Consider the following 16,185-nt stretch of genomic DNA (forward strand, 5'->3'; position numbering starts at 1 on the left):
TGATGTAAGTCGCCATCTTTGGTACCAGCTGGCCATTGGCTGGCTCCGTTTTGTATACCAGCTGGTCATTGGCTGCCCAGACAACGAGGCGGGACTTCCCCCCTTCTTCTCCGTTGGTTTTTATTTTGACTCGAGTGGGAGGGGAATCCCGATCATAGACTGTAATGGTAGCCACGCCCCTCAGAACATACGCGATGGTTTTTTTTCTCTATGGTCATTTTTTAAATTAATGGGACCATAATTTTCCAAAAAGAATATTATGACATTAGAAATGAGACTTTAAACTAGTGACTGGAAGAAGAAAGTATTCATGACCATGTTTATTAAGGTAATACAGTCTAGGTGAAGTTGGGCCAAAATACATGGGCCTCTATGGAGCTATGGGGCTTTTTGGGTCCGGTCCAGCGCCACAACAGGCCATTATATGAACTACCGATTTCAAATGAGGCTTCACGAAATATCTGGCTGACTGCCCCCCTGGTCTTGACAAGCAACTTAATCGATTTGACTGACTCCATCCATAGGGCCATGCAACAATATCACACAAACAGGCAAGATCCCCAGTTAAAGTCCCAACGCAACAGAGATAATCAAAGATTAATAAGCAAGACCGCAGTTCATAATATCAGTGCCCAATAATAATACATTACAAACCACACCATGTCATCAATAAATAACACACTGGCATTTTATGTCTGTATGACACAAGCTAGCCATAAAGCAAAATTATATATACCGTAAGTACTGCGAACAAGAAGGCACTGGAGCAGCTCAGACGATTTAGGCCCTTAGTTTATTATAACAGGGTGCAGGTAAAAAGTGACGTTTCGATGTGTAAGTTACATCTTCGTCAGGTCATAGCCCGAGGGGGCAACACAGTAAGGCTTAAGTACACACATGGTGCAGGCCCTTAGTTAACCAATGTCACACAGCCAGAAATCATTAGTTCATACATATTTTCTTCTACATACCGTAAGTACTGTCTTACCCAAGATTAACTCAAATTAATTTCAAGTTTTCAACCCATCAAGGGAACAAGGTTTCAAATTGACAAAATCAGTCAGAGATGTGAGTTCCGCTACAAGTTCCGTAGCCATTAGTGTGACATTAGTAGAAATGTTCCTGAATGAGCCATGCATTTTATCTGATGAAAACACAAACCGTCCCTTATAGAGTCCTTGCTAAGCAGTATAGGCTTCCTGACACATCCGACCTCGGTTGCAATTATTTATTGCAACCAAGTTTATTAACTTTAAATAGTACATTCTTCATTTGTTCTTCTCACCTCTGTACTGCATTTGTGAAAAGTGGTGTATAGCACTACAGGCTGGCACTGGTAAACATTAAACGGCTGAAAAATGCTACAAACACTGGAGGGTTATAATAGGTGTATAATTAGGCGTTTCTGTGTACCAGCATGATGTTACTGTGCTGCCACACAGTAACGCCCAAATGAAATTCACCCACCCCACTAATGTTATTACCTTCTACTTTGTTTAGCTGTCAGAATGCTGTGAAAAGGTATTCCAGAGGAGGGTCTGATCATGTTTATTTTCCTGCTCACTCGGCAGAGAATGGAAAAGCTGTGTGCTACTGTATACAGAAAGAAATATGGAAAGAAAGAAAAAGGCTGCGCCTCCAGCACATCTAAATGGATTAAATCCCATTTCTCGATCCGATTACTCCCAGCTCTGCTGTTAGCTGCGTGGGTTGGCCTACTGGGAGATCGATATGCTTTGTCAAAGTTGTGTTCAAAATGTCTCTATAGCAGTGGTGGACAGAAACAGAGTACTTGAGTACTGTGAAGAGAGAAAAAGCAATCAGGTGCTCACCGGAGACATACTGTAAGTCATTTAAAATGTTTAAAACGCAAAGGTGCTCCTGGAGCAGACAGGATCCGATTATACATCGGATAAAAAAGAGCTAAAAATGCATTGTGCCCGAATCCTCTGAGTGCAGTACTTAAAGTGGCACTATACTATACAGTATAACCTTTTATAAAATGTCGTTTTGTCCAATCTGCATGGTAGAACATATTAATACAATATCATTTCTACAATTGGGGTGGTTGTATTTTGTCTCCCTGCTCTTCTATTGAGACATTTAGATTGTGTCAAAGCCAAAGGTCATATCTCACCTATAGACGCAGGATCTGACACGATGTTTTGACCTGATGGTCAAGATTCAATTTATCCCTATCTATTCTGTATTGGAGAACTTGTACCCAACACATGGCAAGAAACCCAAAGCCACAACAGCTACGTCGCTATTGCAACACCCACAACACCATCTTACACACTACACCCACACACACTCACACGGCAGTGACGTCACACACTTACCTTCGCAGTGTTCGGGACCTATCTCCTCCTATCGCGCCGAACGCCAAAACTCGACACCACCCGCCAAACACTGGCACTGCCACCAAAAATGCCTCCCGCCCACACTCACGCCGCCAATGCATTTGTTTACTACAAACATTATCGCCCGAAGCACCCACACCCCCGGAACACTGTTGCCCTTTCACCATGCTAAATTCGCCAGGTCTATGCAAGTGAGCACAAACGAAGCGGCCGCAAAATTCTAGTTGTACTATATAATATAAGTGCAATATCGCCTTTTCTCCTGCTGCTGAGGACTCATCATTGTGCAACATTTCTGTCTCATTATTAACTGACTATGATTTTATTTATTAGTGGTGAAATTAGTATTGTAGCATTTTAGCATCTCATGTATTGTTGAATGACAATAAAGCTATCCAAATCAACCAGGCAGGCTCTACAAGCTCAATGGTAAAGATGCAAGCACAGGAAACGGGTTTACAATCTACAATACAGCAATGGATTGATATTAAGAATAAGATATACTTCGCAATGTGTACTTTTGAATACTTGAGTATTTGAAAAAGCAAGTACTAAGTACTTTAACTCAAGCACAAAATTGACTGGGCAACTTTCACTTGGAATTGAGTAATATTTGACCGGGAGTATCAACAATATACTTTGGCTCAAGTACTTGAGGTTGTTGCGTATGTTGTCCACCACTCCTCTATAGGAGCAGGAAGGTGGGGCAGGGGGGCAGTCTGGAGTAGAGCAAACTACAGTGAAGTCATCAGTGTCTTATAGGAGGCCAGTCCATACATCTGCTCACTGCCAAAGCTGCCTGTAGTTAACTCTTGTCCTCTCTTTTTTTGTTCTGACTATCTGATTCTCTGTCGCAATTTGGAGATGAAGGACATACTGTAATCGTTGAATTTGTGTGTGTGTGCGAATTGTACTTTTGTTTAAATTATATGAAGAGGCGATTTTAATGGATGAAGTTAAGCATGTTGATTGATTTCCAATGCAGTCAATGCAACGTTTGTCATGGTTTGTCACACCACTGGACATATGTGGATGATATGACTATGGCCCAGTCGTGGAGGTCTCGGGTACCTTGCACCCTCCAACACTGACTCTGAATGGTCTTGCCATCTGGCTAAAGATCACAAAATGAAACTCAATCCAAGAAAATTCTAAAATTTTACATGTCACTGGCATGAAACCGACACTCTCCATCAACCAGAACACACTAGAGATCTGGCTGTGACACAGTACAGGTTCTGGTGGTTACCATTCAAGCCGGCATGTAATGAGACAGCCAGGTGTACTATAGTATATTGACCTCTTGTCATTTGTCCTATGTCGCCTGAAGCAATTTGGGGTCCAAAATCCTGAACTGGTTTCAATCTGGCTATGTGCTTCCGGGGCTGGAGTATGCAGTCCCAGACTGCCACAGTTCCTTGACTGACGGCCATACTAAAAGACTGGAAAGAGTTCAGAAACAGGCTTGCAAAATCACACTTGGCCGTTGGTACTTGGAATCCACAGAAGCTCTCCGCACCATCACATTGTGCACCCTAGCAGAGAGGTGCACTCAACCGTGTATCGACTTTGTCAGGAAGCTAGCTGTATAAATCCAACTTCAGAAATTGGCTAATCTCCCTAAGGAAGGAGAGCACTGGTTGCCAATATTCCAATATGCCAAACTGAAAGATACTTTATCTTACTTTTACTTAACTATAATAACCTTGCTTCCCACTTAAATAGATCAGACCCTTTATTTCTCAAGGCATGCAGAGGCTGCATACCAATAATGCCCAACAGCAACCTTTTCTGCTGCAAAAAGTGAAGAGATGTCAAAGGGAAAATCCTGAGCAGCTGTTTGCCAAGCATTAATTTAATGTGTACTAACCTTCCATTGTGTCCTGGTTTGGCCACTTGAGTATAGTAAAACTCTCCAGAGTGTACAACCAGGGAACAGAAATCAAGAGGCTGCACACAGACCGAGCTCTCAGAACATTGTGCAAAAGAAGTAAACAAATCCTAGATGACACATCCCACCCCTTCATAACAGTTTTTTGAGAATCTGACAGTGATTCAAACTCCCCCATGCACATAAGTGGTGTTTCAGAGAATCCTTCATGCCCAAGGCTCAAAACAACCTAGGAGGAACATGATCTGAACTAGCACACACCACTAATAATTCATTCCTGACAGTCAACTTTTAAACTTTTCTATTGTTCTATTAACTATTCCTGTTAGTATGGTGTTGTCTACATTTGATGCTGATGTGTATTATTGTATCTCTACATGAGCCATGCACCAGCGAAATGTCCATTATTACTTGCATTCATGGAAAATAATGTGTTCCCTAGGGTAGGTACTCTCACAAAAAAACATGCAGTAATCCTGGTCTCTGTACTGCCTCCCCCTGGTCTGATCGAGGGGAAAGGAACTGCTTGGCGGATTAATGTGTTCCTTCCACACGCTACTTCCTACCGGGGAAATTCCCCACCTGTCAGGTGATAAGAAGAGGCCTGCTCACTCCTCATGCGTTGAAGGAAGCGTGAGCTCAGTTCAGGGCTCTCCCCAGGTTGGCAGAGGGAGAGTAGCGCCCAGGATTACAGTTTAGGCAATTGGCACCGGGTGAAAAATGGGTTACAAAATCGTGGGATTATGAGTTTATGATTTGCTACTGTCACTTCACTGAACATATCACCGTATTGCTGTTTAAATAACGTAAACTGTGAGATATTGAGGTGTCGGATGGTGTTATCGACTAATACACAGAAGCAGTCAGGAAGTGTATGGAACAGTAGAACAGTGCAACCTTTACTGGATCAGGGGCAGGGCCCACTTGAAAAAGGTGTTTATTTTTTGGGGAGATCCGCTGATCAGACAAACGTTCCACTTGTCACATCACGCGCTTGTCCTCGCTGATACGCACGCCAAGTTAAAATCTGAAATACTGTATGGGCCAGTCGTGGTCAGATCGCTGGTCAGATACAGGTTGGGAATAGTGTTGATTTTGTCGACTAAAACATGACGAAAAATGTCTGTTGACCTTTTTTCATTGATGAAAACTAAATAAAAACAAAAATGAGTCTGTGAGAGTGTGAGTGTGTGCTTTTATCTCAAATTCCATCAGTGCCACATTGCTATCAGTGAAGTAAAGAACATTACTGTATAGTAGAATCCAGAGTGATAATTTAACACCTCACAGGACTCAGAGACCACGTTACTCCACAACAGGATCAGATTAGATATTTTAGACACACACATACCGACCACCCACATGCACGGAGGTATACTAACTGTAGGTATTGCAAGCATATCAACACTCACAATTGCCCACACAGAATTGGGCAAATGCATGCATACAAATGCATGTTCACATACAGTACACTACATTGTGTACATACACGCAAACACTGATGCATGAACAATAATACACACACGATAACACATATGCAGTAATGCACAAGCAACAATACCACGCACAGACAGCAGCTGAGCCAAGACTGTTATTCTCCAGATGAGGATTTGACTTTATCTTTTAATTCTCACTCATGTAGGCGGTATAAGACGTGGCTGAATAGAATAGCGGGGGAGAATGGTGCCCAGTAGGTCCATTCATATACGACCAGAGGTTGCTCCTCAAACATTTTAGGGAAATCATTTCCCATTTCACAGCGGGATATTCACAGTGGATTTGCCGTGTGAAAGAATGAGCTTACAGGGAGTGAGGAGATTATCATGTTATTGCCATAATCATTGCTGGGCGAGGTGAGAGAAATCCTCCGCTGCAATCCCCCTGTGACACGAATGTGCTCACATGGCCCGAATCAGAGAGGGCAAGTGCTTAATGTTCCAATGTTCCATGCATTATAAGGTGGAGGACGATATTATCGTCCTATCACCTTATAATGCATGGTTGCTCAGGCATATTATGCACACACACACACACACACACACACACACACACACACACACACACACACACACACACACACACACACACACACACACACACACACACACACACACACACACACACACACACACACACACACACACACACACACACACACACACACACACACACACACTCCCTTCTGCAAACTTTCAACTGAAAGGAGGGGGAGAGTTGAGGATACTACAAATCTCCACTGAGTTAACAATGTTTGTTCTGGTTACTTACAAGAGCTCACATCGGAAGCCAACTGCAACTGTCTCATCCAAAGAAAGAAAAGAAAAAAGAAAAAAGACCTGACATCGCCTCCGCAGAAAGATATCTACTTTATTGTATTTGTTTTTTCAAATATACAGTAGGGCCTATATATATTTTTTTACATCAGGAAAGGAAACCCCAAGGACGGGGGATCGTGAATCTACTTTAAATAGCTCCACCAGTAGTTTCAGAAGCTCGCAGCACGCCAAGGCCCCCGTCTTTCCTCGTGTATGTGTTTGTCGTCTATATGTTTGAATACAGAGGGGCTGGTTTGATAAGCCATGAATAAAGCATGACTTGTGCGACTGTGCAGCCAGCTGGCGGGATTGAGGGGGCTGACGGAGGGGTCACCGTGCTGTACTGTAGCATGCAGCACATGATTGGGTATATAGAATTATCGTCTATGTCAGGTGGAAACCTGACATAAACCTCTTACCTCCAAAAATAATAAGAATAATACTGTCTACCAATGTATCCCATATAGTTATTTTGTCACAAGATTGGTTAAATATTTATAAAACCCCACTGACAGACTTTCACTCAACATTTTACAAAATAGCAAAATGTTACGCGTGTGTAAGCTTGTAGATTGGCTATTTTTGCAACTTTTGTGTGACACTGGGCCGGCCGAGCGGTCCAGGCACCTAGGCTGGTGATACAGCCTGACAGCGTGTCGCTGGTTCGAGTCCAGATCCCGACGACCGTTGCTGCGTGTCTTCCCCCCCATCTCTCCCCCTTTCCTGTCAAGCTACTGTTAATCTATCAATAAAGGCGAAAAGCCCAAAAATTTAAATAAAAAATGGAGATACAAGGTTTCTGCCTGACAGCAACTATCAGGTCGATTTTGAAGGTGCAGTTTACAAGGTCGTGATACATAAATTGGCCTCGCTCTGCGCACATTCGTATTATGAAAGGCATATCGGCCCGTGTTGAACGCACTCGGCCCGTGTTGAACGCACACACATTTGGCATACCGCGTCCCTGAATATTTTAGCATTGTGGGAGTGTCCATATGTTAATTATTCTCGCTTTGCGCAATTTGCTATTAAGCCCCTTGACCTAAAGACACTCAGCGCATAACGATTAGACGTGGGTCTGACCACCTCATAAACGCAAAAAGCACTGTTTGATTTGACACTTGAGCGGCTCTGGAAGGCTGGTAGAGTGTTGCCATGTCTGTTTATTATAAGCGGCTTATTTTTCTGTAAAGTTGCTTTGTGTGGTTGCTTTTCTTGTTTCTAAAGTGGTTATTTGGGCTTTTCTCCTAATGTTGTTTAAACCAGTGATCGTCACACAGCACATTCCCATGTCAAGGATCCCCAGATGAATGCATTTGCCCAACTAAGGACAGCTAATCCAAAAATTAAATAAAAAGATTACTTTTGAAAATAGCAGATCTATACCAGCTCACAATGCATCACATTCATTCATTAAAACTATGAACTCTGACTGCAGGGGGATATATAATGATCATTATAACAATGTGCAAGAACATATTTAAAAAGAAGGAAGAACTTTATATTTGTGGACAATCAAAATATGTTTTTTTATTTTAATGTGGTGTCATTCAAATTAATCTGGATATGGCAGACTCACTATTTAGAAAATAAAAACATGGCACTTCATTTAAAATAGGTTACAGACCCCTGTTATATGCGCTTATTTTTATAGACCTATTTACTTGTTTCTATGAGACATGGCAGTTTTGCGTCATTTTAAAAAAAAATTTGAGATTAGAAACGGCCATAATTCTTTCATTTCTCAACCTTAAAAATAAATAAAAACATCTCCATAATCCGTGGGAAATGTGCTTTCATATGCTGTATCACACCCGATTCAAGTCTTCTTCAATAAAATGCTACGAGCGAACTCAGCGAAGACCATACCATCGGGGCCACAGCATTACGCAGCACGCATTCAACTCATTCCTTCGTCGTGACTTGAATGAAATAAAATATAATAAACGTTATTTTACTGGTGTTTTTCAATAGAAACAAATAAAGAGCGTGTGTAGGCTACTGTGTGCAAGTGCAACAGTGCATATACATGCATGCACTATAGGCTATATTTCTTCCGTGTCGGGATGGTGATTGAGCTCTTCAAGTTCACAGCCCGTTTGGTCTTTCATAAAAAAACGTTGATATTAGCCTATAAACACTCATGGTTCTCTCATTTCTCAACCGTTTTATTAAATGTAAAAATCTCCATATTCCTTATGAATCTTGCTTTCATTCGCTGTATGGTACATGGTTCTATCGTTATCGAATTAATTAATTACGCATGGATTGGCAATTTGCCAATATGCTGCTATCTACTCGCAATTCCATTCCGATCTGAAAGGTGGGTCTGTTCTTTTGAGGCATAAAGGTGACAGCATGCAGTGCAATAGGAATAATTAACCCAAATGTGACAAAGGCATGTCATGTCTTCTATGGTGCCAGCCTGAAGAAATGTCATACCACGACCCCCAAAGTGCGCATTCCGTATGTGACATCAGCTGACTGGTAAAGAGAATAGTACGGACATGTTGATTGGGTACGTCTCAAACACGCCTTAAACACACCCATGACTAATTCAAGGCCGTTTTGCGCACTCCGCGGGGTGTCAAAAGCGCTTCTTAACATGCCCAAAATTGCAATATGACATACTACACGCCCCCAGATCATAATACTGTAATTAGATTAGTAATATAGAAGTAAGTAACATAGAAGTCCTAAATCGACCCCTATGTGTCTATATGTGCTAGTATGTGTATATACCGTACGTAAATGCATGCATATGCATGTGCACGTACGCACAAGCAATCTCACACGCCCACACAAAAACATAAATGGAAGACAAATAGACCTAGAGAGACAGACACGAGCCAAGGGAGAAATTGCAAACACAAACAGAATGTAAATGGAAACATGCAGAGAACCAGATGAACCATGCATGCACACACTTGCACTGGGACACAAACGTACTGTATAAACATAAATATATGAAGACTTTTGCTAGCTTGGGTTCCAGCCTGAATCTCTGCGTTCCGTGATTCAGGCTGGAACCCAGGCTAGAGAAACGCCCTCCACTGGGCATCCCCAGCTAAATGAGTTAAGTTGGCACAGTATGACTCATCATTTTAATTGTAACCCGGAAAGTACTTATAACTTTTATGACTGCAGTCCTTTTCTGCATGAGTAGGCATCAATCGTTGCTAATGGTGGATGTTTCTTTCCGCCTTTTTAGTTTTTACCAAGACATCTAAGTAACCCCAGATTATTTTCATTTCCTGACTTAATGGTTTGCGTATTCCCTTCAGTCAGGGAGGCACACATAGGTCTATACACACATACATTGTCACTGTCGGTGGAAACCGTGTATGTCCAAAACCTTATGTCCGTTACTTTTCAGGAAAAAGTTAAACTAAATGCATCCAATATAGTATTCACAAAATATTTTCATTGATTCAAAACACGCGTGCACACACACACACACACACACACACACACACACACACACACACACACACACACACACACACACACACACACACACACACACACACACACACACACACACACACACACACACACACACACACACACACACACACACACACACACACACACACTGCAGTACCGTAATAAAAAGCGTTGCACATTGTGACATGTTTAATTAAGTTAAAGCTTGTATATTCGCTATTTATTTCTACTTTTGTGTGATACTTAGTGTGACGAAGCAACGTGAAAAAACATACAACGTTGAAATATGGAGATACGAGGTTTCTGCTCGACAGCAACGATGTATATGCACAGTGTGTGGTGAGTTTAGAGCAACATTCTCCCGCTGAGAAGTGCTGCTCAGCTCAAGAGCTTCTTAAGTGTCCCCACTAAGTGTCACTTCCAACAAGTCTTTAATCATGGTTTAGCTGATCAATACACTCCATGCCGCTTGTCACATTTCACTGACAACAAGGAAGTCATCATCTGCGCTTACATTGACTCCATAACAGCAGTCTCTCTCGAGCCAGACTGTTGACTCCAACAATGTTGAAATGCATCCATCATACAGTCTGTGCAAAGGAAGCGCTGAGGATGTCCCTCCTCCTGCTTCCGTTCGTCTTTGCAGTCGAGCAAATGTAATGTGTCCTAATGTAAATGAAAATAATCAAAGCATATAGGGCTACACTACAGTATTAACAGAATTTATATGTAAAATAAATGTTGAATGTGAACAGATATGCTTTCTATACTCCATATACAGTAGCATTCGGAGATTTTGGAATGGTTGTCTGGCTACCATAATAGAGAGCGCTCACAGTAAATCATGTACACATGTACAAGGGCATTGACGTGTGTGCAATGTACGTGTGTCTGTGGTTGTGTGCACAAGCACTGACACACAAGCATGTTACCTACTGTATGTGCAGGTATGAGTAGGTTACTTTGTGTGTCCGTGCGGCGTGCGTGCCTGTGTGTATGTGAGTGTGTGTGCAAAACGTGGAATGGACCTACCCCAGCATGCTGGTTTCATACACCAGCATGATAATTTCACACCTTCTGAAAATGCTCAATAACAACGACAAGGATGTTAGGGGGTTGGCTCGATCCTCCCTGTTACTGGAGATTCAGAGCACCACTCCCTTGAATTCAGGAGGAAACCCCAGCGGGAAATTTGACACCCGCTCCGCTGGTTTAGGGGTTTGGTCGGACTGGCCAGACCTGAACGACCTCTGTGTCCACGCTGGAGTGTCCCTGGAGTTGGTGCGGTCTGACTTCAGGGATCTCGTGATGGCACCTGCTCCATCCCTGGAAGGCGGCTAATACACCAGATGGTTTATTCTAATCCCAGATTCCGATTCTAATCAAAATAAGCCTTATTTAAAACGAAGTTTTATCCAAAAGATGAAGATTATTGATATCAAAACCGATCGCATCGGTCCACAGCCTGGAAGTGCCTGTTGTGCAACATTCGATGTTGCGTAACAGTGGGACGTCATCGAAAAAATGTCCCCCCCTGTTTAGCCGATGAGAACGGAAATCTTAAAACGTTAAATTGTCTGCATATCTTCAGTGCCTTTAGCAAAAGCCAAAAACACTTGAGTGCCGACACTTTAGAAGGTGTTGAGGTACTCGGGTGATGCAGCACCTGCCCACCCACCACCGCAGAGTCTGGGGGTTGGAATCCATCGCAGTGAATCAGGATTTGTCGAGCGTCAATACAAACACAATTGGCCCATGTTCAGGGGAGGGAAGCATGTGGCAGGGAGTTTAATTTTTGTCACTGCACAAGTGCACAATGCACATACTCCTACGGGCTGGGGTGGCACCTGTCAGCAGGGATTGCTGGGCGGGAGGAGTCCTCCCGCTCCCAGTGGGCTCTCCTCACTGCTTGGCAGGTGATTCAGTAGGATGTAAAACACATGTATGTGTGACAGCACACATAAATGTGTGTGGAGAGGAATTTTGGCATAACGACTAAATTTGGGCGCAAAAAGTGGTAAAAAGCTAAAGATTAGTATAAAATTGAATGTGCATTGCATTCACACATTTATAAACTGAGAGTAGAGGCAACCATGAGGCAACCATGCACCATCGACAGCAGCTACTTGTTGATTGATTGAAAAATGTGATTGATTGGAGTGTCTTCCTAAAGGGGATCTCACTCGCTGATACAGATCAGATCAGATGTAAAGCAGAAAAGCTGACTTGATGAAGTGGATTTGTTCTTGTACTTTAATATTACTGCATGTTTTGAGTTCTGCTGTAAAATGTGTGGCCCTGTGATGGCCACACATAATACTGTATCATAACCAGCCTTTATTGACCCTGGATGAGGGAAGTGATACATGACCAAGAGGGTGATATGCCATTTTTTATTTCAGCCTTAGGGAATGCACACTGTACTAGCTGTCACCGTGTGCACCCTCACTATAGAAGGAACTGAAATCAGAAGGAACGTAAATCAGGCTAACAAACATAGCACCATACCAAACATAATTGTGTAGGTGGTGTGGTAGACATCTAAATAGTGTTTTTATTATCTGCCATCTACTATCTATTAAATGCCTTTTTTATCTGTAATGTTGTCTAATTAATGTCTATTAAATACAGATTAAAACTGTATCTGACACTGTTACCCAAAGTAGCAAAAATGTAGTTTCCACTAATAAGAGGATAGCGTTAGTTCTAGTGCGATATCGTTGCTGTTGCAGAAACCCCAATCATATTTCAACGTTTTAGTATTTTCGTAGATTAGGCCTATTATTCCCTACTTTGGCGTACAAGAGTGTGGTGCAAAAGTAGTGAAAATAGCAGATCTACAAGCTCACAACGTGCCACAATGTGATGCACTGTGAGCTTGTAGATCTGCTATTTTCATTGGAACACAGGTTTTCTTTCCATTCCCGATACAAGGTTTCCACACAACAGAGACGATATGATAGACATATGCCTTACCTCGCCCACATCGGTTGATGCTCAGGTAATTCTTGCTTGGAAAACGCTTGGGTGACCTTGATTTACTCCCTAGTGTGGCCCTTACGAGTATCCTAGTAGCAGGGCTGCTAGAATATTGCAATGTTGCAAAAGAAATTTGACAGGATAGGATGTTCCCCATTAATCCAGCAAACTGAAATGTTCCCTGACACATTGACTGACACCAAATGATCCTAGTAGAAATATGCCGGGCACAAAGGAGCGGCAACATAGAGCTGAAAACGGCTAACGACCACAGTAGTGGGTGATCTGCTCACCATCGTAGGTTCCACTCTCCAGCAGAAGACCGCTCTCCTCCAGGATCCTGAAGTCTCCAACGTTGATGAAGTTGTAGTCCACTCCTGGCACCTCCCCCTCTCTAGGCAGCCGTGTGGTGCCTAGCCAAAACACAATAAAACAAAAACACTAGGTTGTTTCAAAGGAACATAATAATACACAAGACTATTTTCAATGTTTGGACTCAAACTCCTCACTACAAAGCCATTCATTACAGGAGTGTTGAGGCCTGTTTAACAGGGTGATCAATGTTTGTGAGAGTGCATCAATAATTGAGGAAAAACTGCTCACAAAATGTGTTAACATAAGACAGGATTCATTACACTGCTGTAGGTCAGATCCACACTTTCTTTAGCACACCAGAAAAGATGTAGCAGATAAATGCCAATCAACACAAATTGATTCTGAGTCACCACAATGTTTCATGCTGTGAAAAATATATATATATATCCTGGGGTGGCAAGTGCCTAGTGGTTAAGGTGCATATCGCATATACCGTAGGGCAGGCTCTAATGCAGCCTGACAAGAGTCAACTCCCGAGCCCCGCGGGTTCAACTCCCGAGCCCGACAGCTTTTTCTGCTGCGTGTCACTCCCTGTATCTCTCTCCCCGTTTCCTGTCCTATCTTCCCTGTACAATCCAAAATAAGGCAGAAAAGCTCTAGAAATATGGTAAAAAATAAAAAGTCATATCCTGATAGGAGTGCCCCCTTTTAAAGCGTAGGCTTGTTTAATTTGGTCCCAAGACCACCATGCCATCAACACATATAATCCACTAGACCTCCTTTAAAGTTTTAGGTTCCGCATTGTAATCGTTCCACAGAAATAAAAAAAATACCACAATGTAGTTACATTCAGCCGTGTCAGACGTGAGTCTGTGCCGAGAAGCACTGAATCCGCTTCGTGCCTAGTCCTTGAGATGGAGCGATGGCCTTTATAAGTCACACGTTTCCTTTTCTTTTGCCAGCACAGCTACAGTTTCTGTTAAATTGGGTTTGGGATGACACCTGAGACCCCTTTTACTAATATAAAATAGAAGCAATGTGAGGGAGAAAAAGGAACCTAAGAGGAGCGTCTGCTTTCCGCGGTGCACCTTGATATTGCGCTTTGCGTAACCAGAAGCATTTGACACGGTGATTGTGTGTGGGAATGCCTAAGCAGTATCAGTATTTTCCTCATTACCAACGTGTCTGCCTGCTGACGCTGCTAGCTTTGGTTGCTGTATAATGTCCCCTATAGTCCAATTACTTCGGGCCACCGTTATGTACCTGTCAACTTATATCCTAACAGCGTCACAGGGGCTGTCACTTCCGTACAGAATCGTGAGCCCATTCTTATTGCAGTACGCTTGTTGAAAATATAATGACACTGAGCCTGGCTTTGAGGAATGCCGTAGAGAGAAAAAGCAGTATATCATTTTTTTAGGAAGAAGGGGGGGAAAAACCCTCATATTTTCAGTTAACATTTGATGGATAGTTGAAAGGAAACTAGGTTGAGGAGGCTTTTCAGACAATTAGCCTATTGTTGATGTCGGGGAAAGCCTGTAACGAATTAAACAACAAGGGCTGTGGATATGAGGGAGATTCTGTTGCATTCTGTTTGAATGCAAAATCGATGTTATTCACCAAAGAGGGAATGGTTAGTCCAGTGTTTGAATGTGGTAGTGATGAAAAAACATACTGTTCTACTTACAGTATATACATGATAACATGTGACATGTGAATTTGTGTATCTGTTTGCACAAGCTATTCTGATTGACTGTAAGAAATAATGAATGCAGTATACTTGATATAGTTTAAGATTAATTGATACTACAGTATACTACAGTACTATGGAGAGACTGTGACAGCCTCTAAATGTAACGTGACAATTCTCTGTGTAACTTCATTTTATCTAAGCTCATCTCGCTCAAGAATCGCCTAAGGGTGGCGCCATTTCCATGGTGCCAACACAGAATAAATCCATATACTCACGAAACAATACTGATTGGGTCGTGCAGCTGTCTGTCACGACTGTGGCTGCAAGCTCCGCCCAGAGCCTATATAAGCAGCACACAGCCGGAAAAGACGTCATTCCTGCCTTTTTCTGCGCTAACACAGATTTTCTAAGACTACCACTTCCATAACTCCGTTGAGACTATTTTTCCCCCTGGACGAGTGCTTCACTTGTACCCTGGAATTCGCGGTGGAAACCCGGTGGTCTTACACTCACGAGAACGAAACGCAGTAAGTTTCAGAAACAATAAAAAAGGGGTTTTTTTCCTGTCAGTGCTGTGAAGCCTCTCGGACATAGCCCCGTTAGCCTTGGCTAACACTAGCTTAGCTTTAGCCTAGCTGTTGACAAACGCTAGCTTAGCTGTGGCTCAGCCTAACCAGTGTCGGGAGACCTCGCGTTAGCCGCGAAGCCCTGCCTGGACCGTGGAACAAGAGCCAGCCGACGATAGACAAGACACAGCCGCTCGTCGAAAAGAAGTTCAGCCCGGCGACCCGTGGAAGTCAACCTGCACTGCTCTGCTAACGGTGAGTTGATAAACCTCCGCTTTGCAACCCCAGTTAGCTCTGTTTTCTCCCCTGTTTTCTCTACACTATCGTCGGAAACCTTGAGGGACCCTACTAGCTAAAACGCAGTTTTCACAGACTCCCTCGGCCCGCGCTGACCCACGTTCTTTCCCGCCACGTTGTGTCGTAAGACCCCGTCGGCTCGGAAGCCCGTTCCACGGCTATCACAGGCTCCCACACGGCCGCAAGGCCTAGCGCTAGATCGGCGACGCACGTTGCTCCGTGCCGAAAGGCCCTAGCTACTAGCTAGCTACTATCTAGCTGCCCTCTGGCTACTTCTAGCCTCCTCTAGCTGCTATCAGCTACTCCTGTTGCTTCTAGC

The 16,185-nt window shown here is 43.0% G+C and overlaps 1 protein-coding gene across 1 annotated transcript in view; it reads right to left on the minus strand.

The window, feature by feature from the left end:
* The window catches only part of magi3b (membrane associated guanylate kinase, WW and PDZ domain containing 3b), a 219,000-nt gene that overhangs the window by 64,582 nt on the left and 138,233 nt on the right, over positions 1-16,185 (minus strand). Inside the window, exon 3 of the mRNA XM_083772132.1 lies at positions 13,289-13,408. Coding sequence (XP_083628258.1) covers positions 13,289-13,408 — 120 coding nt within the window. The remainder of the gene's footprint in view (positions 1-13,288; positions 13,409-16,185) is intronic.

Source organism: Protomyctophum parallelum, assembly GCF_964188405.1.
Source record: "Protomyctophum parallelum genome assembly, chromosome: 8".
In the NCBI taxonomy this organism is placed as follows: domain Eukaryota; kingdom Metazoa; phylum Chordata; class Actinopteri; order Myctophiformes; family Myctophidae; genus Protomyctophum; species Protomyctophum parallelum.